The sequence below is a fragment of the Myotis nattereri genome, assembly GCF_964212035.1.
Source record: "Myotis nattereri genome assembly, chromosome: 14".
NCBI lineage: Eukaryota > Metazoa > Chordata > Mammalia > Chiroptera > Vespertilionidae > Myotis > Myotis nattereri.
The window spans coordinates 22,010,648-22,034,892 of NC_138089.1; the positions used below are offsets into that span (position 1 = coordinate 22,010,648).

General features: G+C 62.7%; 1 protein-coding gene across 3 annotated transcripts in view; it reads right to left on the reverse strand.

Annotated features, from left to right (window-relative positions):
• The window catches only part of STAB1 (stabilin 1), a gene marked incomplete at its 5' end in the record, with an annotated part of 26,666 nt that extends 3,318 nt beyond the window's left edge, over positions 1-23,348 (reverse strand). The window contains 55 exons of one of the 3 annotated variants that reach the window (XM_081106581.1): positions 94-277; positions 365-421; positions 513-662; positions 769-855; positions 938-1,114; positions 1,451-1,510; positions 1,598-1,738; positions 2,143-2,289; positions 2,382-2,459; positions 2,819-2,866; positions 3,162-3,284; positions 3,541-3,615; positions 3,737-3,810; positions 4,009-4,134; positions 4,315-4,394; positions 4,495-4,540; positions 4,630-4,725; positions 4,849-5,044; positions 5,490-5,573; positions 5,943-5,999; positions 6,182-6,310; positions 6,459-6,590; positions 6,701-6,799; positions 6,943-7,041; positions 7,128-7,205; positions 7,632-7,743; positions 7,906-8,036; positions 8,213-8,260; positions 8,401-8,496; positions 9,098-9,193; positions 10,626-10,784; positions 10,896-10,989; positions 11,090-11,276; positions 11,676-11,787; positions 12,245-12,331; positions 12,558-12,653; positions 12,866-12,931; positions 13,328-13,486; positions 13,856-13,936; positions 14,150-14,203; positions 14,304-14,417; positions 14,686-14,748; positions 14,909-15,049; positions 15,180-15,320; positions 15,508-15,596; positions 16,087-16,214; positions 16,381-16,511; positions 16,696-16,892; positions 17,129-17,239; positions 17,535-17,630; positions 18,245-18,314; positions 18,385-18,470; positions 18,859-18,974; positions 19,327-19,463; positions 23,225-23,348. In XM_081106581.1, coding sequence (XP_080962707.1) covers positions 94-277; positions 365-421; positions 513-662; positions 769-855; positions 938-1,114; positions 1,451-1,510; positions 1,598-1,738; positions 2,143-2,289; positions 2,382-2,459; positions 2,819-2,866; positions 3,162-3,284; positions 3,541-3,615; positions 3,737-3,810; positions 4,009-4,134; positions 4,315-4,394; positions 4,495-4,540; positions 4,630-4,725; positions 4,849-5,044; positions 5,490-5,573; positions 5,943-5,999; positions 6,182-6,310; positions 6,459-6,590; positions 6,701-6,799; positions 6,943-7,041; positions 7,128-7,205; positions 7,632-7,743; positions 7,906-8,036; positions 8,213-8,260; positions 8,401-8,496; positions 9,098-9,193; positions 10,626-10,784; positions 10,896-10,989; positions 11,090-11,276; positions 11,676-11,787; positions 12,245-12,331; positions 12,558-12,653; positions 12,866-12,931; positions 13,328-13,486; positions 13,856-13,936; positions 14,150-14,203; positions 14,304-14,417; positions 14,686-14,748; positions 14,909-15,049; positions 15,180-15,320; positions 15,508-15,596; positions 16,087-16,214; positions 16,381-16,511; positions 16,696-16,892; positions 17,129-17,239; positions 17,535-17,630; positions 18,245-18,314; positions 18,385-18,470; positions 18,859-18,974; positions 19,327-19,463; positions 23,225-23,305 — 5,902 coding nt within the window. Of the gene's footprint in view, positions 1-93; positions 278-364; positions 422-512; positions 663-768; positions 856-937; positions 1,115-1,450; positions 1,511-1,597; positions 1,739-2,142; positions 2,290-2,381; positions 2,460-2,818; positions 2,867-3,161; positions 3,285-3,540; positions 3,616-3,736; positions 3,811-4,008; positions 4,135-4,314; positions 4,395-4,494; positions 4,541-4,629; positions 4,726-4,848; positions 5,045-5,489; positions 5,574-5,942; positions 6,000-6,181; positions 6,311-6,458; positions 6,591-6,700; positions 6,800-6,942; positions 7,042-7,127; positions 7,206-7,631; positions 7,744-7,905; positions 8,037-8,212; positions 8,261-8,400; positions 8,497-9,097; positions 9,194-10,625; positions 10,785-10,895; positions 10,990-11,089; positions 11,277-11,675; positions 11,788-12,244; positions 12,332-12,557; positions 12,654-12,865; positions 12,932-13,327; positions 13,487-13,855; positions 13,937-14,149; positions 14,204-14,303; positions 14,418-14,685; positions 14,749-14,908; positions 15,050-15,179; positions 15,321-15,507; positions 15,597-16,086; positions 16,215-16,380; positions 16,512-16,695; positions 16,893-17,128; positions 17,240-17,534; positions 17,631-18,244; positions 18,315-18,384; positions 18,471-18,858; positions 18,975-19,326; positions 19,503-23,224 lie in introns of all 3 variants that reach the window. The other 2 variants (XM_081106582.1, XM_081106580.1) reach the window with 2 other exon arrangements.
• Positions 23,349-24,245: the final 897 nt, after the last annotated feature.

The window sequence follows — 24,245 nt, forward strand, 5'->3', positions numbered from 1 at the left end:
CTGAGCTCCCCAACCCCTCTCAGAAATGGCCAGGTCTGTGCCCTCGGCAGCCAGAGGAGCCAATCAGCAGTGTCCGCCACCTCGGACACTCACCTCGGCACTCGCTGCCATAGTGGCCAAAGCAGCAGCTGGGCTTCCAGGTGGTGGTGACACAGTTGCGGTGGCAGCCCCTGGCCAGACTTTGGGGCTGGCCCCAGAGGTTGCGCAGTGCAAAGGAGCGCAGCGCAGGTGATGTCCACAGCTTTGAGAAGTAGCGCAGGCAGGCCTGGGGGCTTCCCTGAGCCAAGAGGAGTCAGGCTGCAAACAGCCTGAACTTGGAGGTCCTGGGCCCTTCCAAACCTCCGCTCAGCTCCCAGCCCCTTACCTGCTCCTGTGAACCCTCAGGACATGGCGGCTCCTGCCCACAGATGCTGCAGATCTTCTGGAAGGAATGGGAGCCAATACAGCAAGGTCAGGCGGATGAACGGTACAGGTGGGCTTGGGCCCTTGCCTGTCTACCTCTGCCCCCTTACCGGCCACAGTGGCTGAGTCTCAAAGTGGTCACAGCGGGCTCCAAGGCCAGGTGGTTCCAGCAGCTGGTCAATGCCATAGGCCAGGCCACCTTCAAAGGGCAGGTGTCGCTGCACAATTCGGGCATCATCCTCACCCACCATGAGCTCACCCTGCAGGCAGAGGGTGTGGGATACATGGGGCTCACAGATGCACAGCAGCCCAGCCCTCAATGCAGGGCCCCTGCCTCCTTCCCTCAGGCCATCTCCCCAGACTCACCGGCCGAGCCCGGCTGCACGAGAAGGAAATGGGGGTCCCGTGCAAGGTGCGAAGTGGGCCCAGGTTGGGCAGGTCAGACGCCAAGGCCTGAGCAGAAGAAGCCATGAGTGGAGCTGGGCAGGCAGGCTGGGTGGCAGTCCGTGGGGACCAAGGTCGGGGGTGCACCCACCTCTATGTTACGGATCACGTGGCCCCGGAGAATGGCTGCCAGCTTGTCACGGTGGTCCTCATGGTACAGCCAGGCCTGGCGGTCGGGCGGCAGGGCACGCAGGGCAGAGTCTGTGGGCCACAGCATTGTGAAGGGCCTATGGGACGCATCACGAAGCAGGGGCAGAAGACCAGCCACCTGGCAGGGAGGACGAGGCGTGCAGTCACAGCCTAGTCAGACTGGAGGGCCACAGAGACCCAGGCAGCCTCCCCACCAGCCACCCTCCTCTGTAGCCACCCCAGGCAGCTACGGGAACATACAAGGGATAAACCTGCACAACCCGGACTGCTGTCAGGTATGTGGGCACACAGAGCCAGCGCATCCTTGTGCCCACGCTGGGAAGCCCACGCACACAAACATGGCCTGAACGCACACAGGGGACAGGTCTGTACACAGGTGGGTGTGCACAGCTGAGCACAGGCACACACACGTGCATTGGTGCACACACTAACAGGCTCACACACAGGAGCATACCGTCACAAGGCTGCTGAAAATCTTGTAACCGAAGCTGTCCGCAGCGGCGGTGACATTTCTCTAGGGAAAGGCGCTGGTGAGCTGTGCGTTCAGGTGGGGAGGGAGGAGGGCTCTCCAGCCCCCAGCCACCTGCCTTCCAGGTCATACCCGCAGGATCGGGGCATCCTCAGGCTCCCAGTGCAGCACGTCCGGTGGCAGCAGGACCCGGTCAATGAAGTGCAAGATGCCGTTCACCGCCTGGTGGTCACTGCTCACCACTCGTGCGAAGTCATTGATGTAGATGCTGCCCTAGGGGCGAGGCCGAAACTGTATGACGGTGATTGGTGGCTCAGGAGCTGTGGGTGGGGCCTGAGGTAGGGACCGAGCCTTGGTTGGGCAAATCTTGAAGCAGGTGGGCGGGGTCAAGAAGGAAGTGGGGGTCTCACCTCTCAGGGAAACAGCAGGGGGCGCAGGTGGGCTGGGGAGCAGGGACCCACACGGGGGCCAGAAAATACTGGGCCCCGGAACAGGCCCGTGGTGGTGGGCAGGGTCCAGAGCGCAACTCAACCCCAACCCACTGAGCCCGCTCCGGCCCGGGGGAGGGAGAGGGTCTTAAACGCAAGGGGACAGACACAGGCTGGCAGGGGCGGGAGCTCCAAAGCAGGGGAGTCCTGGGTCTGCGTCCGCTCCTGTTGGGGTGGGGCCTGGCTCACCTCCCTCTCGCTGAAGCGCAGTGGGTGCCCCGAGAGCGTGGTGACATAGCCTTCCTCCAGCAGGTCGGGGCTGCGCAGCTGCCGGCAGCCCACCACGTGGTAGCGGAACACCAGCTGGCGATGGGCTCCAATCCGGGCCAGTTCTTCCTGGAGGAGGAATCGTCAGGGTGAAGGGGGGCCCTGTGCCGCCTTCGCCACGCAGCACCCAGCCCTCCAGCCTTGCCCCTGGGAGCTGTTACCCGCGACAGGTTGGCCATTAGATCTGTATGCGGCACGAAGACTGTGAAAGGCCCGTTGCCCTTGAGCTCATTGTATTTCTGGGGGAAGAGGGGAGAGAGCTGGAGTGGAAGGGGGGCAGCCGCGGACCAACTCGGGGCCCCCATGGATCTTCCAGGAAGGACTTGGATTCTGAGAGACCAGCCCAGCCAACCCCCTGAGCAAACGAGATCGCCAAGGCCCAGGCAGGCGGGGCCCGTGGGTCGGGGCACCCGGGCAGGCGGGGCCCGTGGTCAGAGCGCCCAGGCAGGCGGAGCCCGTGGGTCGGGGCGCCCGGGCAGGCGGGGCCCGTGGTCAGAGCGCCCAGGCAGGCGGGGTCCGTGGGTCGGGGCGCCCGGGCAGGCGGGACCCGTGGGTCGGGGCGCCCAGGCAGGACAGGAAGTGGAGGCAGGTCACTCACCAGGAGGTGGAGGCTGAAGAATGAGGCGTTCCTGTCGTGAAGGAGTTCCTGGGGGTTCGGGGGGCGGGGGGGGGGGGGAGACCAGCTCAGATTTGGGACGGCCCCCACTTAGGGCACGGTGCCTGTCCCCGCACCTGCAGCCCAAGGTCTGGCCAAGACAGATGAGGACAGGAAAGCCAGGGGGTCTGAGCTAGCGGCAGGATTAGTTTCATGGACCATAGGCCCGGCGAGTCAGGGGTCAGGCTCAGGGTAATGGTTGGGCAAGATCAGGATGAAATCATGGGTCAGGCCCAAGTGGGACATAGCCAATGCTGGGTCAGGAGTCCGACTTGGGCATCATTACCAGGCTGACTCGGCCACGGCAGGTGAAACCATCGCCCACACTGTGGGCTGGGTCACAGGTGCACGTCCTCTGACCATCTCCGGTGCTTTTGCACACGGCATAGGCGCTGCAGCCTCCATTATTCTGGCGCAAGGACAGGAGAGAGACTTCAGTAGCTCCCAGGACTGTTCTGCCCCAACCAGCCCTGGGAAAGGGGCCAGGAAGATGCCTGTCCAACACCCCTAACCCCCCAAAGCTGTTTCCTACTGAGCAGCCAGTTTTGAGCCTATGGGGAGGCAGCTCATCCTTCAGAGGCCCTTAGAACCCTGCTGCGGACAAGGAGGGCTGGTTCCTGCCTGGTCTCCTCCCCCTTGAAATGGGGTGGGGCTTGGGGCCTGACCTGGGAGCAGGGGTCCAGGAGCTCACAGGTCCGGATGCCGTCCCCATGGTAACCCTCGCGGCAGCTGCAGGAGACCTGTCCCAAATCCTGATTCGGGGGCTGCTGGGACCCAAGAGTGGGCCAGCACCCTGGACAGGAGTACCCGCCCCCGAGCCCTGGTCACCCCCCTACCAGGGCCCAACCCTGCTGTGCTGACCTGCTGAGGACCTGTGGGAATACATTCTGCGTGCACGTGGCAGCCCCCATGGTGGATGAGACAGCTGTTAGCTTCTGGGGGAAGAGACATTGGGATGAGGGGGGCCTTGGGTGCCCCCTGCATTCATCCCTTCATTTGGGTGCTTATCCCCTACTCTCCGCAGCCTCAGAACCCACACCCCGTGTGCCCCTCAGCCCTTCTTAGTCTGACTGAGATCAATGAAACCAGACCCCTGGTCCCACATACACCCAGGTTGGGGATCCCAGCCTCACCCTGGCACAGCTCCCCATCGCCCGTGTAGCCATCCAGGCAGGTGCATGTCCACTGCCCAGGCGCCACCTTGGTGCAGTTGGCGTGGGGGGAGCAGCCCCCATTGTGGCGAGCACAGGGGTCCACCTCTAGGTAGATGATCCCAGGGAGTTGTGAGTAACAGGCACGGGACGGAGTGGGGACAGGGGAGGCAAGGGCGAAGGGAAAGGTCAGAGGGAGAGACTGGATCTAGGAGGACTGGAGAGGGCTCTGCAGGGAAAGCCACCCCAAAATTTCATGGGGAGCTCGGGGCTTCAGTGTGGCTGGACCTGAACAGGAGGTGCCGTTGCCCGAGTACCCCGCGGCACAGACGCAGGCAGGGGCCGCCGCCGGTGAGTCCTGCACGCAGCTGGGAGGGGTGACAGCAGTCAGCTGATGCCCGCCCAGCCCCTGCCCTGACCCCAGTCCCCCAACCCACTGCCCACCTGCTCCAGGCCGTGCTCACTCACTTGGCATTAGGGTCGCACTTCATTGGGCAGTGAGGGCCAGAGATTTCTGGGGAGTAGGAGGATGGGAGGGTTCTGGTCATTCAGACCCAGGAACTGCCTCCCAGGGTCACCTGCCTCCCCTTTGGGGCCACTCACTCTGGTCACAGCGTCGGCCCTGCCAGCCCACATTACAGACACAGCTTCCGTCCCCTCGCAGCCCCTCCTGGCACAGCCCGTGGGCACAGGCACACACTGGGAGTGGACAAAGGAGGACGGGAGTTACCCGCGGCTTCTGTCCTGCCCCTGCTGCAGTATCTCCGTGACTGCTGTCTGCGGCCAGGATACCGCCCGCTCCTGCCCCGCCCCGGTCCTCACCTCCAGTGCAGTTGGGCCCGTAGCGGCCCAGCTCACACATCTCACAGGCTGTTCCGTGGAAGCCCTCCTGGCAGCGGCACTCCCCACTGCCCAGAAGCCTGTCCTGGCACTGTCCGCGGCCCGAGCACACCCCACCCAGGCCCCCCGGGCACGGCTCGCACAGGGCGCCAAAGAAACCGGGGCAGCAGTCGGGCACCTGCGGGGAGGGGTGCAAGAAGAGGCCCGCACAGGCCAGGACAGACATCAAGGAGACGCAAAATGCTGGGAGTGGGGAGGGCATCTTGGGAACAAAGCCAGCGGATCCAGGGGGAAGGAGCCCACGGACAGCCCTCCCCGTGGCAGGGCTGTGCCAGGTCCCACAGCGAGGGGTCGCGCTGGACCCAGGTGCTGCCCCTGGGGCTTGGCTGATGGTTCACTCTGGGCCTTTCTCTCCCTCCCCTCCCCCTCCCTGGGGGCATGGCCACAGGAACAAACACTGGCCCATCTGGCCTAGACCTGTCTCTTCCCCTTTTCCTGGGCCTTTGCTTCACTGGCCTTGTCTAGTCCCAACCCTGCTTCTGCCCTTGACATCTAATCTGGGCTCTCCCCGGGCCCCGACTTCATTCTGGTCAAAGACATGGGTGTGAAGGCTCAGGGCAAACCTGGATCTTCTTGGCACACGTGTAAGAGCAGCCCCGGGAGAAGGAATAGCCAGATCGGTAGACGCAGCTCTTCTTGGGAGTGTCCTGCAAATGGGAACAGGCAGGAGGGCTCAGCTGGTGGCTTGGGTAGGGCAGGACTGTGACCGGGGAGACAGACAGAGGGACCACAGGTATCAGAGGGTAAGGCATGAGCAGGAGAGCGGAGGGGCAGCTAGATGAGACACAGAGACCTGCTGAGAAGAGGGCGGGCAGGATCCAGGCCTGGGCCACAGGTCACAGGCCTCCGGGTGCAAGTCTGAGTGAGGCCTGCTCCGGGCAGACCTGGGCCCAGGCCTCCTGGCCTCGACCAGGGAGTGGAGAGGCCACGCCCTCCCAGTGCCCCACACCTGGGCGAGCAGAGCTGGGGCAGGGGGAGCAGGTGAGGCGGGATGGGGTGCGCCAGTCCAGCCTCACCTCCAGCTCAAAGCCCCGAGAGCAGCGGAATTTCCGGGAGCAGTTCACACATTTCTCCTGGGGGAGGGGGGTTGCAGAGCGTCAGGTGGTCCCTGGGAGGAGGCCCCAACCCATCTTTCTTCCGGCAGGCTGACAGCTCTCCTATGCCGACCAAGGTTAACACCGACAGGCCGCACCTCCCAGCTCTGAAAGGCTGCTGCCCTCCCCTGGCCCCGCAGCTCACCCTCAGGGGCTCTTACCCGTAGGGACTCGGCGTGGCTGTGCAGGCAGCGGCTGGAGCCCGCCGTCAGGACGCCCGACAGGCCGAAGAGCGAGCGGCCTGGAGCCTCCAGCACCGGGCCTTCCAGCGGCACGTGGTTCACCTCAGGCTGGGAAGTGGGGCAGGAGGCTCAGCCCAGCCCAGCCCAGCCCACCCTCAACCCAGGGCTGGGCTATCTCCACGAACAGGGGGCTCCCAGACGGAGGAACTCCAAAGAGGGGGGGACCTCACGGTCAGGTCTCCTTGTCCCCACAAACCTGGCCACTGTGGTTGTAGAAGACAAGCCAGTGAGCTGGGCCCAGGAGGGAGTTGCGGTGTCCGCCCCTCTGCAGGGTTTCCGAGGAGAGCGCCTCCCCCAGGACCACATGGTGTCGCACTGTGTCCGCATCCTGAGGGAAGGAGAAGCTCAGGGCGACCCAGGGCCCTGGATGTGGCTGGCATTCCACCCATCGTGCCCCTTTGCGCCCCCCCACCCCGACCTCCATCCCAGTGACCTCACCAGGCTGCTGTGGTTGCCCTGGGCCTCCAGAGAGTGATTTGTGGGCACGAAGATGGTGTAGGCAGTGGCAGCCTCAATCTGGGGCACCAGACTGTAGTTCTAGGGACAGGGGTCAGGGTCAGGGTCAGGGAATGGCATAATAGCATCATCACCCTGGGTCCTGACCCTGGGGCTGGCCAGCCGCCTCCACACCTGAGGAAGGGCGCCCCTGACCATGAACTCCCCTCTCCTCTCGCTCTCACCTGCAGCAGCTCCCGGAAGAGGTGGAAGGCAGGCACTGAGTCCAGCTGCTGCAGCAGGCCCTGCCCCCCCGGCACGTCCTTTCTTGGGGGCAGTAGGACCTGTAACAGAGCATGGGGGCTAGTGAGCATGTCACCGCCCTCAGCCTGCCTGGGAAGTGCCCTGGGCACACGCCCCTCCACCATACCTGGCTGAGAACGTGTAGGACACCGTTGGTGGCAAGGAGGTCAGCCACGTCCAAGCTGGCATTCTGCACCCAGACTTTCTGGAAAGCAGCAGGCAGAGCTCAGCCACAGTGGACACAGGCAGACACATAAGAGTGGGTGTAGCACCAACAGAGAGGCTGCTGGGCACACAGGCACCCACAGGTGGCCCTCAGCCTGGTCTGGACACCCTCAGACTCAGGAGTAACCAGATGGGCACACGGACCCTCAGCAGGGCCCATGCATGAAAGGGGGTGTGTACACACAAAGATGGACAGACAACTCCTGGCAAGCAGTCACTGCTAGACCAAACACTGCCCAGCCCAGCGGCAAAAGTGTCCCTGGCACACCCTCTGAGCTCAGCCCTAGGCAGGGCGAGGGGACCCCAATCTCACCCCTGGGGTCCCTGGTCCAGGAAGCCTGCAGTCACTCAAGTTCCCTCCCATTCCCTGCACGGTCCCCCCTTCTGCCCAGAGTTCACCACGTACCCCACTGATGTTGTGAATCTCCCAGCGTGTGGTGGGGCTCAGGGTGGCCACCTCCTGCCCGCCCAGCCGGGCCAGCTCCTCCTCAGAGAGGGCCCCCTGGAGAAAATGGGCCCTGCGGGGATAGTGGGGGGGACCATGGGACAGATCAGTGTAACCTGCAGAGACCTCTGGGACGGGGCTCTACCCAGGGGTGGACACACGCCAGGCAGAGAACCCCGGCAGGAGCTGGTCTCACACAGAAGCCCCCTCCCAGGGCCCGACCCTGGCTGCCCACCTGACCAGTTGTGGCAACATCCTCGGCTGCAGCCAGAAGGCCTGGTCCTCAGGGCTCAGCCTGTGGATGGCAGACTCAGGGGGCACCAGGGCTGTGACTCGGCTGTCGGCAGGAAGCGTGATGCCAGCTCTCTGTGCATGCCGTGTGCAGAGGGACGGGAGGAGGGTGAAGGCAGCCCCCACCCTGAGATCGCCTGCTCCCAGCCTCCAGGCCTGCCCCCCTGCACTGCTAGGGAGATGTGATGGGGCACCCGTGTCCAGGAGGCCTCCTGGATGTGAGCCCCACCCAGCATTCTGCCCTGTCCTACCTTAACCCACTGGTAGAAGGCAGAGAAGTGGGCATTTGCCTCCAGCTCCTAGGGGAAGGAAAGAGCTGAGGCCATGGGCTTAGGGACAAACCTGAGCCTCCCTCCCCCCGCCCCAGGGACCCCAGCACTGCCCCTTCCCACCTGGGGTGCAAGGGAGGGCCCCTCCCCCGGCACAGGGAACCACTCACCCGGAAGATGTCTCCATAGCAACTGAAGCCATCACCCCCATAGCCAGGGGGACATGTGCAGACCCGCTGGCCTCCCCCCACTGCCTGGCAGGTGGCCTGGGGTGGGGGTGGGGCAGAGAATCATGGCCCTCCATTTAGCACCCATGTGGCAAGCTGGACAGCACCCGTCCTCCATCTCTCTGTCCACCCTGGCCACCCATCCTCCTACCATCCGCCTTTCCAACCACTTGTCCCCACCGGTTGCCTCTCCAGCCGCCCCGGCTGCACTGCCCCTGGTGTGCCTGGCCGCTCAGATCACTGTGCATTTGACATCACCCACCCTGACAGACGAGTCATGGAGGCCCAGGTCTGGGGAGGCCTGTACCCTCAGGAAAGGAGCTAGCTGGCCAAAGGTGTGGCTCCGGGAAGCCTCCGGAATACGCCGGTAGCGGCATGGTGGCTTAGAGCGAGCGAGATAGGGGACAGCGAGGAGCTCAGAGTGACCTTGAGAGGAGTGTGGAGGGCGGGCAGTGGGGGTCAGGGCAGAGAGCAGGCTGGGCCGTAATAAAGAGTGAAAGCTCTATCTTGTGGCAAGGGGGTGACACTGTTTGGATTTGGGGTTTAGAAAGATGTCGGTTCTGACCAGAGACAGGGACACCCAGAGAGCTGCAGCCGAGGCCCACCCTGGAGGGACCCCCCAGGCTCCAAGCCTTCTCACCAGGTCATGGCAGCCACCGTTGCCTGCTCGGCAGGGGTCGATAGGGCTGCAGGAGTAGCCGTCCCCCGCGAATCCCAGTTTGCAGGTGCACCGGCTCTGGAGAGGGGAGCAGAGGGCCTCATCTCACCAGGAGCACCCCCTTGGCTCCTCTGGGAGGCCTGGAGCTCCCCCAGCCCCACCTTGGAGAGCTGTGCTCCAGATGGGGAGACTGAGGCCCAGAGGGGAGACTGGCTCTCGGGATGAGTCCGGGAGTGATGGCATCGGCAGGGAAGTAACCATGGAGACCCTGCCAGGACTGCTGGGGTCAGCGGGATGGGGTGAGCGGACTGGTGTTTGCCAAGGGCAAACCCTGCTCTCCTGCTCAGCAGCTCCGGTCCTTCCCACTGTCATTTAGAGGCCTGTCCTCACTGCAGGTGACTGCCTGGCGAGACTCCCCAGATCTCAGCTGCCCTTGTTTGCCAGTTGGGGCCTCTCAGCCTTACTCCAGCCCTCAGGTCTGGACGTGAAAGCCCCTGGCGGAGTCTGGAGCTGGGTGCTCATGCGCATCTGAGCTCTCACTGCGAAGGCCCCTCGGCTGGTGGCTCCGGCCACGGTGGTGTGGGAGGACTGGGAGCCCAGGGTCCGTGAAGAGGCTGATCCTGAAGCAGCCAGGCCTGGCCTCCCCACTGGCGTATTAGATGCTCTTAAATGCCAGTTCGCCCTCGAGTGTATCAGGCTGAAACGCTTCACACGGAGGGCCCCGGTTCTGAGACGCTGTGACGAGTCTGAGATTGCCATGCCCATGAGTGTAAAGATTTGGGCTGTCACTCCCCTGGGGCAGGGGTCTCCTCCTGATTTGCTCAACATCAAATTCCTGCGTTTAGAACAGGAACTAGCGTGGAACAGGCTCTGGTGACACGTGGGAAGCCGATGAGTGAGTGAATGAACTGACTGCCAGGGACGCTGGCCCCAGTTAGAGCAGAGAACTCACTGGTTTGGTTATAAGAGTTCTTTATCCCTGAGAGACGGGAGTCACGGCCTCTGATTTGGAAAAAATGCTACCTAGACTGGCCCTGGAATGCGCTTTCCATTAAAACTCCGGGAGCCGTGCCCGGCCTGTGTGGTGCAGCTGGTTGGATGTTGTCCCATGCCCCAGGAGGCCACCCGTTTGATTCCTGGGTGGGGCACATGCCTGGGTTGTGGGCTCGATCCCCAGTAGGAGGCGTGCAGGAGGGAGCCAATGTTTCTCTCTCTCCCTCTCCCTTCCTCTCTCCAAAATCAATAAAAAACATTTTTTAAAAATCCATATGCTCTAACATTATAAAAAAAAAATCTCCCGGAGCCTCTCATGGCTTCCAGCACGTATCTGATGCTTCCAGGTCGTACGACTCAGTACTTCGGATCTGGTTCTCATTTGTCTCTGAGACTTGAGACCCTGAGCTTCAGTTCTCGGAGTGGACATTCCTGGAGTCAGAGGGGGTGTGGGGAGAGGACCCAGAACGGATGTCCCCCACCCTACGCTGCTGTCCCCCGGCCAGCTGTGCCTCACCTGCCCGGGGCCCACGTAGCTGCAGAGGGCGTCAGCGTGGCAGCCGCCTCGCGTGTCCAGCTCACACACGTCAATGGCTACGCAGACACGGCCGTCCCCGCCCCAGCCTTTGTGGCATGTGCAGCTGTGGGTGCCCAGGGCCCCGGGGACACACTCGGCCTGTGAGAGCCATGGATAAACGAGTCAGGGCAGAAGGCAGAGGGCAGAGGGCAGAGGAGTCCCTCCTCCCGCCCCTGAAGCAGGACTCGGGAAGTGGACAAGGAGACTGACGTTCTCTGAGCAGCCGCCACGGTCGGGGCGGGAGCAGGGGTTGATGGGTGCGCAGGAGAAGCCATCGCCCTCAAAGCCATCGAGACAGAGGCACCTGGGGAGGGGGAGGGAGGGGCCTCCAGTGAACCTCTGGGCGAGGCTAGAGGCTGAGCAGTGACGTCATGGACGGGCAGAGAGGAAGCTCGAGCCCTCACCTGGCGGTGCCCCCCTGGCTAACACAGCGGGCGTGCAGGTGGCAGTTCTGGGCCTGCTCCGTGGACCCACAGCTCCCTGTGGACTCGTTGCAGAAGCGCCCGCTGAAGCCTGGGGCACATGTGCCACTCTGACACACACCCCCACTGCCTGGACGATTGTCACATAGACCATGGACACAGCCGCAATCTGTAGGGAGGAGAGGGGAGCAGGGAAACTGAGGCAAGGGCAGAGCTGGCTGGGAGCCAATGCCCTTGGGGGAGTGCTGGGAACGGGGCAGCGCTCGGGCTCACCAAGTCAAAGGCGGGCAGAGGAAATGAGAGGGGCATTTGCTGCTTTCAGTCACCCCTGCCCCCAGGTCCCCCACCCAGTTCTCCTCTCTGTCTGACCGAAATCCCGGATGCCTTAGATTAAACCGCGGTTCTCTTCCTGTCCGGGGTGAAGGAGACATCGACTTCTGCTCCCAAGTCCTTCCCGCTCCTGGGGCTGACCCCTTCCTCCTGGGCTCTGGCCCCTTCCTGGGGCCCCCAGCCCCTTCCCAAGCAGAACCCTTCTCTCCCTGGCAGGCGGCCGGGCCAGGACACCCACCTTCCTGGCACTGGTCTCCGTGCTTGTTTGGGTTGGAGCAGATGTGGCAGGCGACGCCCTTGTAGTCTGGGAAGCAGAGGCAGGCCCCGTTGCCCAGGGCCCCATCGCTGCACTGGCGATGGGCAGGGGCAGGTCAGTCACGGGGGGGTCTCCACATCCCCCCCCAACACCTGCTCCTGTGCTGACTGGGCTCCCCCGGTGACCTCCCGCATCTTCCAGGTCTCGTGCTGCCCAGAGCTGCCCCCTAAAGGGCTCCAGCCTGGAGGCTTCATGGTGACGCCTGCCCAACCTAGACAGCTCCTCGGCCCTTCCCTGGCCAGGCGTAAAGTAACCCCATGTCACAAAGTGGCGAAAACAGGCCACAGAAGAAAACCTCTCACAAACAGCCTTTAGGAAAGTGGATATAAACAGCTGTCAGGTAATTATTTCTAACTATAATATGACTCCCTTCCATGCCTCGATGGGAACCGGAGGCCAGATAGGCTTGGCTCAGACACACAGCCAGTCACCGGCCGCCTGGAGAAGTCTACCCCCCGCCCCCCATCTCAGGTGGGGGCAGGGGGACTCACGTTGCCTTTGCCATAGCAGGGGTTGGAGAAGCCCCCAGGACACTGCGCACAGTCAGGCCCAAAGAACCCTCTGCAGCAGTCAGGTTTCTGTAAGAGATGGAGCGTGTCTGCCCCATGCCACCCCCACTGCCCCAGCTGCTGCTGCCGCCGGTCCTTCTCTAGAGCAAGGGGGTGGTGAGGCCCCCCTGGGACACCCTCTCCACCATTAGGATGGCACATCTCTCTGAGGAGGGCAGCCGCTCGGCCCAGCCTGGGGGCCCGGGGAGAAGCGAGTGCCCCAGGTCACGGGGGACAGCGTGCCCGCCCGGCTCACCAGGAAGGTCTGGTTGCAGTAGTGGGCGCAGCCCTTCTTCAGGATGTTGAGCCCAGAAGGGTCGTGGGTGTAGACGCACTCCTCGGGGGACAAGTCCTGGGGTGGGCCATGCCAAGCTGGTCAGCAGGTATGGGTCCCGGACAGCCTTGGGCATGAGTCCTCAGCTCCCTGGGTCCAGCACTCCCACCCTCGGCAGGCCTGAGGGGTGCTGAACCTCCAGGTCCAGCCTCACCTCCCAGCCCCACGGCCCCACCCTGACCCCGGGCACTCAGGAGTCAACCCTCAGGGCGGGGCCAAGCTCTGCTCACCAGCTTCACGCTGTTAGGCGGGCAGGTGCTACTGGTGTTCAGGGCGTGGCAGTCCACACAGGAGCCCTGCGCAGGGCACGGGGAGGGGAGAGCGTTAGTCCTGGTTTATGTGTTCGGCCTAAGAAAGTGGCATGGAGCCGAGGGCTGGGTCTGAGACAGAGGCAACAGCAGGAGGGCCAGGAGATGGCGTGTGGGCAGAGGGCAGACAAGAACCAAGGCCCTGCGGTAGGAAGGAGCGTAGGGTGAGTGTGAGTGCTGGGCCTGGGCGGGGAGGCTGCAGGCAGGGGCGGAAGATGCGAGAGAGGCCTCAAAGGCATGAAGAGCAGCAGGGGATGCGGGCGAGTCCAGGCGGGTCTGTGGGGTCTGTGGCCGGGCCAGAGCCACCACCAGCCCACCCTCGGGGGTGACCCCCCACAAGCAGCACTGGGTCTCAGCACGGCCGGCTGTGCGGCGTGCGCTCACCACCACAATCTTGTGCTGCTCCCGGCTGCAGTGCTTGGGCAGGATGGGCAGGATGGTTGGGGGCAGCAGGATGCCCTCCAGCATGTGGATCACGCCATTGGCAGCAGGCACATCCACCCTCCGCAGCGGGACGCCCTCGGGTCCCAGCAGGATGCGCCCCTGTGGCAGAACCCAGTGGGTAACAGCAGGCTCCGCCCCGCCCCTGCCTCTGCCTCCCCTCCCTGCTGTCCTCCCTCCCTTCTCCTGGGCAATGCTTCCTGCCCTGGCAACAGGGCTCCAGCCTCAGTGCCCTGACCACATGGTTTCTGCCAGGGAGCACCCCACCCATGTGCTCTCCCTCCTCCTCCTTGGAGCCCTCCCAGCCGGTCGGGCACCGGGAGAAGGATTTGATCCGTGCTGCCGCCCATATGACCCCCACCAGGGCCTGCTGGCCATAGGCTTGGAGCATGAAGGCAGGTCTGAAAGAGGCCGAATGATTGGCCACTCCTCACCAGCCCCTCCATTCATTCCCAGTGCTCCTGGCCTCACCTCCGCGGAGATGTTCACAGCCAGGACCTGGTTGGCCATGGTGAGGACGCGGCCCTTGGAGATGAGTTTCTCAACGGTCAGCTGGGGCAGAGGAGAGGGTGGCCTTAGGCTGGGCACTAGCCACACACCTTGGGGCCACACCTGGTCCTTCCCGGTGACGATACTCTGCGGTCTAGTAGTCCAGACGGGCAAGGAAAGGAGAAGGGCCCCTGGGAAGGCCGGAGCCCACACACAAACTCTCGACAGGCCAGCCTCGGGTGCAAGCTGGCCACCCTCTGGGAGGAAGACCCTCACCTGGCCATGGTCGTAGATGTGGTACCTCACCAGCTCCTGCAGTTTGGAGAGACCCTGGCAGGGGACAGAGGGCTTGGCTGCTGGAGGCCTGGTAGGGGAGAGGGCAGCCCTCGTGCCCCCCATGTCCCCGGCCCCTTCTTCCCGCCGAGCTTACTGCTGTGAAGAGGTAGATCAGGCGGCCGTCACGCAAGCTGTCCACAGCCTCGTTGCTTGGGGCAAAGACTGTGAAGGGCCCGGGCCCGTCCAGGATGGAGGGCAGCCCACAGTTCTGTGGTGGTGGGAGGGAGGCTCAGGGAGGCTGTGTGGCCAGCCCCCACCTCTGAGCCCTGCCTGGGAACTCCCGCCAGGAGTAAGTGGTAGACATCAACAGTGGGTCCTGCAGAACCTCAGGATGGTGACGGGCAAGTTCTAGGATGGGGGCAGGGGCAAAGGCCTGTGCCACTCCAGAACCTCAGGTCACTGTGAGCCAGAGTCCGGACAATAAGGGGCCCTGGCCCAGAAGATCAGACAGACTAGGACCTTTCCCCCAGACTCACCTCTAGGATGGTTTCAAACCGGCTGAAGGCCTCCGTGGAGGCAAGGATCTGGCCAATGGTTTTCTGTAGGAAGGACCAAGCATCAGGGCCTCAGAGGAGTCCTCAATGAGGCTGCTTCAGCTCGAGGCAGCTCTAGCCCTGCCCAGCACCACCTCTCTACATTCGGTGGGGGTCAGAGGTCACCCAGTGGCAAGGGTGGGGGGAGAGGACGACACTGGCTTGCCTTGGCGTCAGTCGGGAGCTCTGGTGGGGGCTGCCACCGCAGGACAGAGACGACATGGAAGACGCCGTTAGCTGCTGGGTAGTTGGCCTTGTGGACGGTGAATGTTTGCTGGGGCAGGTCTTTGTATTTGTAGGAGTATTTCTGCTGAGAAATGAGACCCCTGGCTCTGATTCCACATGCCAGCCCCCGGGCCTGACTCTGTCCCACCTCCACCTTTGCTGGAGCCGTGTCCCCACACCTGGGGCCTTAGTCCCCGGTCCCCCTTCCTCACCATGAAGCGGTTGAAAGTGACAGTGATCTCCTGCCCCGCCAGTGTCCACCACCTGCGTGTTTGCTGCTGGGTCCCCAAGTCCTCCAGGATGTGCTGCCCGGCGATGATGTGCTGTCTGCACAGCTGCTGGGTATAGGATGTCTGTGGGCACAAGGGGATCGAGTGCCTACGGGGCCTGGGGCAGGTGGTCCTCTTCATGCCACCCTGCTCGAGCTACAGAGGGGATAAATGCCTCCCAGGCCTCAGTTCCCCAGAGGGCAGAGGCCTGGGGCAGGGTCCAGGAAGGAGGCAAGGGCCACGGCCAGCTCCTCAGTGGGGAGGGGCTCACGTTCATGGTCCAGGAGGTCCTGGAGGAGAGGGATGGCACCAGCACGGTGAATGGGCCCGATGTGGTGAGGATCTCCCGGCAGCCCTGGTCTGGAGGACAGGAGGGGGTGCGTCAGAATGGATCTGGGGAGACCCTAAGGGAGCGGTTCTCAACCTGTGGGCCGCGACCCCTTTGGGGGTCGAACGACCCTTTCACAGGGGTCGCCTAAGACCATTGGAAAACACATATATAATTACGTATCGTTTTTGTGATTAATCACGATGCTTTAATTATATTCACTTTGTAAGAATGAAATTGGGGGTCACCACAACATGAGGAACTGTATTAAAGGGTCGCGGCATTAGGAAGGTTGAGAACCACTGCCCTAAGGCATCAGTCCTTGGTTTTGGAGAGCTGTGCTAGGGGGCACTGGATCCAGGTCTAGGGTAGATGTGGGCCCCAGGGTCTGGGGGACTAGCTCCCACCTCCAGCGTGCACCCTCCACAGACACTCTGCCTCCATAGTACTTGGGCCGAAAAGCAGGCTATGTCTGCAGAGTCCGCCCTGCAGGAGAGCTGGCTCAGGGGCAAGGCCACACACCCAGCATGGCGAGAGCAGTTCTCAGTCCCAGGGTCCTGGTCACACTGGCACTGGCCTTCTGCACCTCGTGGAGCAGGTGTCCGTAGCAGGCACGCCCATCCCCCACCTGGTCCTCCTTGCACACACAGCTAGGAGGCAGAGAACTGATCAGGGCAGAAGATGGGTCCAGTCCCCACCTCCTGGCCCACCCCCACCTGTCCCCACAGGGCCTTGAGCTGAGGGGGCACACCTCCCCTCGCCCAGCCCACCCTCTCTGCCCTGCCCGGGTGCCCACCCCTAGGCCCCTGTGCCCACCTGGTCTTTCCATCCGGGGTCACCTGGCAGGTAGCTGACCGGTCACAGGAGAAGGGGGAACAGTAGGCAAAGCAGCCTGCAGAGGCGTTGCCGTTGATGCTGACCAGGCCTGGCTTACACGTGCAGGAGGCCTGGGCAGGGCCAGAGGGTGACATCAGGTCCGTGAGGACTGCTGGCATCTGCCACACCCACCGAGCTCTGCTCGGTCCCCAAAACCGCCCTCCAAGAGGGTGTCGTTCTCTCCCCATTTCACAAATGGGGCAGCTGAGGCCCAGGGTCCCACGGCCAGTGTGCTAGGTGGATGGAGGGGCTCACCTTGCCGGGCCCCTCGTACAGACATAAGGTAGAGTTGCTGGGGCAGCCACCATTGCTGGTGCTGCACGGGTCCTGGGGCAGACACACTGTCCCGTCGCCATAGTAGTTCTCGGGGCAGCGGCACTGTGCCTGCCCGGTGGGGCTCACTGAGCACTGGGCCACTGGGGAGCAGGGCGATGGCCGGCAGGGGTCAGGGGCTGCAGGGCAGAGAGAAAGCCCAAGTGAGCTTAGCTCCCAAGAGCCTGTCTCCTCCACAGCTTCCAGCGAGATAGCTCAAAGAGGGGGTGAGCAGGCTGACCCAGACTCTGGGACAAGCCCCCTTCACCTCCCTCAGGGACAGCTCTTCCTCCCTATAAATGGCCAGATGGCACATGCTGGTTGAAAAGGACATCCTCCCCGTGCCTGCTCACCCTGCCCTCGGTCACAGTCTTACCTTGGCATTCGCTGCCCTGCTGGGTGTAGGGAGGCAGGCACCTGCAGGCGGGGGCCTCTGCAGAGCAGTGGGAGTTGCGGGGACAGTGCAGGGCCTGGCACGCGGGCAGCTCTGCGTGGAGAGGGGAGAGTATTGCAGTGGCCGAAACCCCAGGCTGGAAAGGACCACGGGAGCAGAGGTGCTCTGCCCAAATTGCTGTGTGACTCTGGCCAGCGCCCTGCCCTCTCTGAGTCTCAGATGAGACCTCCCTCTCCCCCTGACCAGCTGTGTGCCTCTCCTACTTAGAAAGAAATCGGGGTGCAGAGAGTTCCTACTGAGGTTCAGGCTTCATCTGTCACCCAGTCGGCCCCTCCTGTTCTGGCCACCAAGGACCCGTTGCCCAGGATGTCCCCACAGCACTGCTCACCTTGGTCACAGTGGGGTCCAGTGTATCCAGCAAAGCACAGGCAGCTCCCATCCCCGAGTGGCCCATGTCTGCACACACCATGCACACAGCTGCACACTGGGAAGAACACCCAGGGACAGGTGGGACCCTAGCCCAGGGGTGGGCAAACTTTTTGACTCGAGGGCCACAATGGGTTCTTAAACTGGACCGGAGGGCCGGGACAAAAGCATGGATGGAGTGCTTGTGTGAACTAATATAAATTCAAAGTAAACATCATTACATAAAAGGGTAGGGTCTTTTTTTTTTTTTTTTTTTTTTTTAGTTTTATTCATTTCAAACGGGCCGGATCCGGCCCGCGGGCCGTAGTTTGCCCACAGCTGCCCTAGCCTCACCCAGGGACACACGGGACATCAAGCCCCTGCCCCCTGCATTTCCAGAATTCAGCTCCAACAGGCACAACTTCGAGTGCAGAGCTGTGCAGCAGGACTACAGGGTGGCAGGAGCCAGGGAGGCACCTGGCCCAGGCTGGAGGCTCAGGGGGGCTTCAGAAGGCCCTCCAGGAGGCCCCCAAGAACCTTTGCAAGGGCTGGAGGTGTGATGAACCAGTTTGTGTCCCTAGAGGGGAAGCGAAAGGCTGGGGGGCTGGGAGAGAGGCTGGTGGGGCTGGTTGTAGAGCTGGGTCTCCACAGGCCCCCACAGGGACACTGGCCGGCCCTCCTGCCAGAGCTCACCTGACTGACATGCAGGCCCAAACAGGTTGGGGTCTCGGCACTCCTGGCAGGCAGAGCCACTGAAGTTTTCCTGGTGGAGGACAGCCAGTCAGAGCGGCCCCTCCACGGCCCCACCCCCCCTCCCCCGCCTGCCGACTCACCTGGCACACGCAGGTCCCATTCCCGTCTATGCCATCCAGGCAGGTGCCATGGCCGTTGCACGGGGTCCCTGCCCCTCCAGGGCACTCTGTGGACCCCCCATCCAATAATTCAGCTGTGGTCTAAGAACTTTAGATTCATCCCTGATCCCAGCAGCTCTTGGTGGCCCCTGCCCAAGGCAGCCAGAGTCAGGCGGCCAGCTGTGTTGGCTCAGTAAGTGTCCATTAAGTGAACACGGTGGAGGGGAATGCAGGCAGATGCTGCAGATGGGGAGCCCAGGGCTGGGGTGTTAGGAACTAAGTGGGAACCCCTTGCTGTACCATAGCACTGGGACCCCCCAATACCATAGCACTGGGACCCCCCCAATACCATAGCACTGGGACCCCCAATACCATAGCACTTGGACCCCACTACCACTGTACCATAGCATAGCACTGGGAACCCCCCTGTACCATAGCACTGGAACCCCCCAATACCATAGCACTGGGACCCCCAGTAGCCAGGGCAGCAGGCCTTCTGCACCACATCCTTCCAGCATCCCACGCTGCAGCCGCTCATGGACACCAGAGAGTCCCCTAGCTGCACCTCGTAGCTGAGGATAAAGGATGGACAGGGAGGTGGGCAGGGGAGTAGGTAGAACAGTAGGCAGGGTGGCGGGCAGGGCTCCCAGCCTGCAGCCCCCACCCCAGCCTCCTGACGTGTAGGTTGCAGTGTTCCTACTCCACGTGCCCTCTATGTGCCGGGCCCAGAGTGGAGCATAGGGCCGGGCACACAGTAGATACTCAATAAACACCGCCTGCCCCACCCTCTTGCTTGTTCTTCCATCTTCCCCACTGGAGAACCAGCAAATGTGTAGATAAGTGAGACCCTGCCAGGCCCCTCCTGTCCCCCTGACACCCGACAGGATGACCCTGAAGTGGGCAAGGATGGGGTGGGGTCCACACCGGCAGTCCTGTGATATCTTCTCCGGGAACTCACGCAGCCAGCCCGAGGGACACACCCGCTTCTTGATGGCGGGGCACACGGTGCAGGGTATGTGGGTGACAAACTTGGTCTTCACATCGCAGCGTCTGGACCACACCTGGGCCACGGGTGGGATTTGGAATGAGGGGCCTGGACCCTGGGCCAGTCCTGACTCTGTCCTGACCAGGCAGGGCCCCGCATCCCTCTCCAGGCCTTGGTTTCCCACCTGCTGAGTGGGGATGCGAGGACAGGGAAGGCCCCAGACACGGGGATACCTGCCTGCCACGGTTGTGACTGCCATGGCATGTCCCTATGTCCACAGCCGCATACCTCTGCCCAGGGCCCCGCAGGCATGGCCAGAAGTCTCAGAGTCTATACTTGCGACACGAAGAGCATCTAGCCACTCTGTCCCACCTCAACCCATTCAGATGGGGACACGGAACCCCCCGGTGGGTGGCCCTTGCTCAGAGCTACCCAGTGACCGCGTGCAAATCAGGGATTAGAACCCGGACTCTCCACCTAGGGCTAAGTCTCACCTTTCACTTAAAAATGAAACAGTAAGTGATGTGGCTGACACTGGGAGGGGAGACCTGTCCCCACTCTGCCCCGAGCATATCTGCGCCTGTTGCCAAATGACCCTCCGCAAGCCCAAGGGACCCAGGAGCCTGCCCAGACCCGGAGGCTGGCTCTCATGGGCAGGCATGCGAGGGCATCTGTCATGTTCTGGGAGCCCTGACCCAGGGCCTGGCTCACGGCCCCACTCGCTGGACCCAGTGGTCCACTGTCCATCATCAAATGGGCAATGCTGGCGGTGAGGGAGCTGAGAGGAGCCAGGCTGCAGGCCCAGGCAACTTCCTGGAGGAGGTGGCAGTTGAGGTAGGACCTGAAGGAGGCAGGAGACGTGGCCGAGGCCACTGAGGCTGTTTGTGTTTTAAAGGGCTCCCTGGCTGCTGCAAGGAAGAGGTGGGGGTTGGGGGGAGAGGCTGCCCCCCCCCCCAGAGTACCAAGAAAGCCCTGCAGCCACGTTCACATAGCTCCTGCAAGCCCCTCCCTGGGGCTGCCTCTACAGCAACTAAGTCCCAACAACCGACAGCACGGGACCTCAGAGGGACGGAAGCAATGTGAGTGGGAGAAGGGGCCACGGGAAGGTGTGCCTGGTGAAGGGGGAGCTTGGGGAACGGCCTGGAAGGCTAAGATGTTTTCATCTAGAAAATGCTGACCACACTGGTCCAAAGAGCGCAGGACATCTCTTTCCTAGAACACATCATGGATGTGGCCTCTCAAAGCGAGAAGAGAAACGGCCTTTTGCCACCGCTGTGATTTGCCCTTTTCCGCTCAAGCCTCTGCGGTCTGCAGAGGGAAGTTGCTGCGAGCGGCCTCGGGGCCGGGAGTGAGGTCTCATTCCCCACCCCAGGCTGGGTCTTTGCTGAGCCAGGGAGCGGCTAGGAAGTTGGGCAACTCCAGGGTTTGGCAGCTGCTGGCTCAGGGCAAAGGCTCAGCAGGCAGCGGGCTTCCCGGAGGGCCACCTGGACGGCTCGCTGGGCACCGCTGCCAGGTTGCTCATCTCGGGCCAGCTCTTAGAGGAATGCTGGTCGGCCCTGGAGAGGGGCTCCGGGCAATGAGCGCACACGGCCCTCGCTCTCTGCCCAAATGGCAGGTGGATTCGGGCACAGGAGGCGGCCGGAGCCCTGTGGGCTGGTGGACACTCATCACAGGACGTCTCACTTGTAAATCTGTGGGAAATCACACTCCTCCTGGGACCCCACAGGCAGGCACTCAGGTCCCCCTGCGAGGTGGCCTGGAAGGAGCATGAGCAGCCCCCGCCCCCAGTCTCACTGTCACTACTGGTCCCGCTGGGCAGAGTGAGGCTGGATCACATCCAAGTGCTGACTCAGATTCCCTTTTTCCTGGGGCACCTCGGGATCTGCCCGAGCCAGGCGGGTGCTGCCCCCCTCCCTGCCCAAATCCAGAACTAATTTTGCAATGTCTGCTTCCCACAGAGACGCTGCTGGGGAAGTTGAGGACCCGAGGTGCTGAGTCTATTGTGAGAACATGGAAGAAATTCCCCCAAAAAAGCGGGGGTCCAGGGCGCAGAACTGAAGTCCCTCAGAGGAAGGGGCCCCCAACCCGCTTCCCCTGCCTGGATCAATGCCCCTCTGCCTTCAAACCCCGCTGGGGACCGCAGCACACTCCTAGCATGGAGGTGTGTGGTCACAGGCTGTGGAAGGGACAGGTGCTAAGACCCCCTCCCCCAGGAAGCCGGCCGTGCCTCTCCCGGCTGACCCGCCCCTCACTGGCTGTGTGACCCAGAGGCCATCCCTCCCCCTCAGCGCCTCAGTTTCCTACTATTTAGTGGGTCTCACACAGCACAGGATGCTGAGAGTGCTGAGTGGCTGACAGTGTGTGAGGAGGCCAGCAATGCTGTGTCCCTGTCAACAAGAACCCCGGGCCCTCTTCCCCGGCCCAGGCTGCCGAGCCCCAGCCCCGGCGTGCAGGCTCAGAGGTGGTCAGAGCCCTGGGTCTCCAACAAGGAAAAAGTCCCATCTGAAACCCCTCACTGACCCCTGATCCCAGAACATGAGGAGGTAGCAAGGCTCTGAAATCCCCTTGCATTGTGCACATGGGAAACTGAGGCAGGGAGGGAGCAGGAAACCACCTGCAGGAACAGCCTGTAACCCTCAGCTCTTCCACCATCACCGTCACCGTCACCTGTCCAGCCTCAGACCTGCCCATCCCCATCCCTGACCTGGCCCTGAGCCTGGCGAGGCCCATTAGCTTGCCTCTTCCCGGAGGGACCATGAGGAGCACAAGAGAAAACGCCCAAAGGTGGCAGGGGCCTGGGTTACCATCCTGATGCTGCCTGGCACTGGGATCCTGGTAAATCCTTCCTCTCCCCCGACCTCAGTCTGCCTGTTAGTGACACGGGGACAGAGCAACTGCCCCGAGACCAGATGAACTTGGCCATGCAGGGGAGGGTCCCTCACCTGGAGGCCGGCCCCAGCCTGGTGACTCTCTCCATACTTAGGATGGAAGGCTCTTCCAGAAACTCCAGTTGGGACAGTGTCCCTGTTATGGGGCCTGGGGGGCCGCAGAGGGGCAGCCTGGAGGGTGGGATCACATGGGCCTGAGGGCCCCACACCAGGACCCCTCTGCTGCTCCCACACTGCGGGTGGGCGGGGAATTGCAGGTGGTGGCCTGGGCACAGCCGAGCTGGACTGACCTGAGCACCATCCTTGGGCCTTGGCTTCCTCAGGTGGAGAACAGGACCCGCTGCCTAGGGGCGGGGAGAGGGTGAGGGGATAATACTGGGTGTGCCAGGGCTGTGTGCTCGGTAAACGGCAGTTCCTAGGCGTGAGGGTGTTATCGCTGGCTGCCGTTTACCCAGATAAACTGAGGTCAGTAGACCTATTCTGCCGCCGGGCACTCTGGGGGTTGGGACAGGCACACACACGCATAACACACACCCAGCACCCACACACATCTGTGCCTCTCGGTCAGCCCTGCGAGGGTTAGAAATCACAACTCTAATCTTCAGGCCAGGGACACAGAAACCGGGCCTCCGTCCGGGCTGGAGGGCAGGAAGACAGCCTGGCTCTGTGCCTCTCACCCCAGGCTTGGAAGACCAAGGGACGGCTGCCCACACCACACCACACCACACGGCAGGCTGGCTGGGCACCGTGAGAGCAGAGCAGGCTGCCACCCCAAGCAGCCACACACAGAGCTCAGCCTAAGGAGATGCTCAGGGAAGGCCAGACAGGTACCAGCTGCTCATGTGTCCCCAGACCTGTGTCCGACCTGTGTACACTCCCTCCCTGCTCCCACCACTGGCCAGCAGGGCCTGGGCACCTGGATAACCCCCTGCTACTGGCTCACACTCACCTTCTGCCCCCCAACGAGGCGGGAGCCTGCTAGGCAGACGGCCAGGAGGCAGAGCAGGAGGAGGCCCCGGGGCCCTGCCATGGACAGCGGTGGCTGGCAGGCACACTGTCCAGGACAGAGCTGGGGCAGCCTGGGAGGGGAATGAGCTCTGGGAGGCAGGCACAGGGCGGGCAAGTGGGATGGGGGCGGGCACTCGCTTTAAAAGCAGCCTCGAGGCCCCGCCAGCTCACCCCCACAGGAACCCGCCAGGATTTCCTCCTGCCTATCAGCAGCCTGCAGGCGGAAGGGAAGGTGCTGGCTACTGACCCCTGCATGGTTGGCCCAGGCCCTGCTGGGGCTTCCTGGCCCCGGGACCTTCTCCTGGCACCACAGTCTCCAAGTCCACCATTAGCCACGAACCTGGGGTCTATCAGAGGCTGAGAAACAAATCCAAATGCAAATGCACACCACTCTCCACCCCAAACGTCTGCAGAGGGCCTGGGGGATTCAGGCCCTGAATCAGGTTTAGTGCATCAACCTTTCCAACTGCCGAGGGCAGGAGCAGGCCTCGGACACCCTGCCAGGCTCTGTGCCAAGTGGACAGTGGACCATTCCTCCTCTCACCTGCCCCAGCTACCCCTCCGACTAGTCCAGCCCCCGCCTTATCCCTACCCCTCCCTTCTCCCCCCAAGAGCCTCTGCATTGCTCTGCCTCCCGATTCATCCATCTGTTCTCCGCTCAGGAGCCCTGCTCTGCACACCTGTCCACACCAGGCCGGCCTCCCTGACCTCTGCGGCTCTCCCTCACCCTGTCCCAGCCACGTCAAGCAGCTGCCTTGCTGCTGTCACTCCAGACCTACTCTCAGGGAATGACCTCAAGGTCCAGTCTTAGCTAAAATGCCACCAGCCTTCATCTCCTCACAGCACTGGCCACAAGCTGACTCTGGTTTATTTCATTTTTGTCCCCTGCTGGGATGTCAGGGGAGAACAGGGACAGGATCTGATTGGTTACACACCAGAAGCTCAATACAGATTTGCGGCAC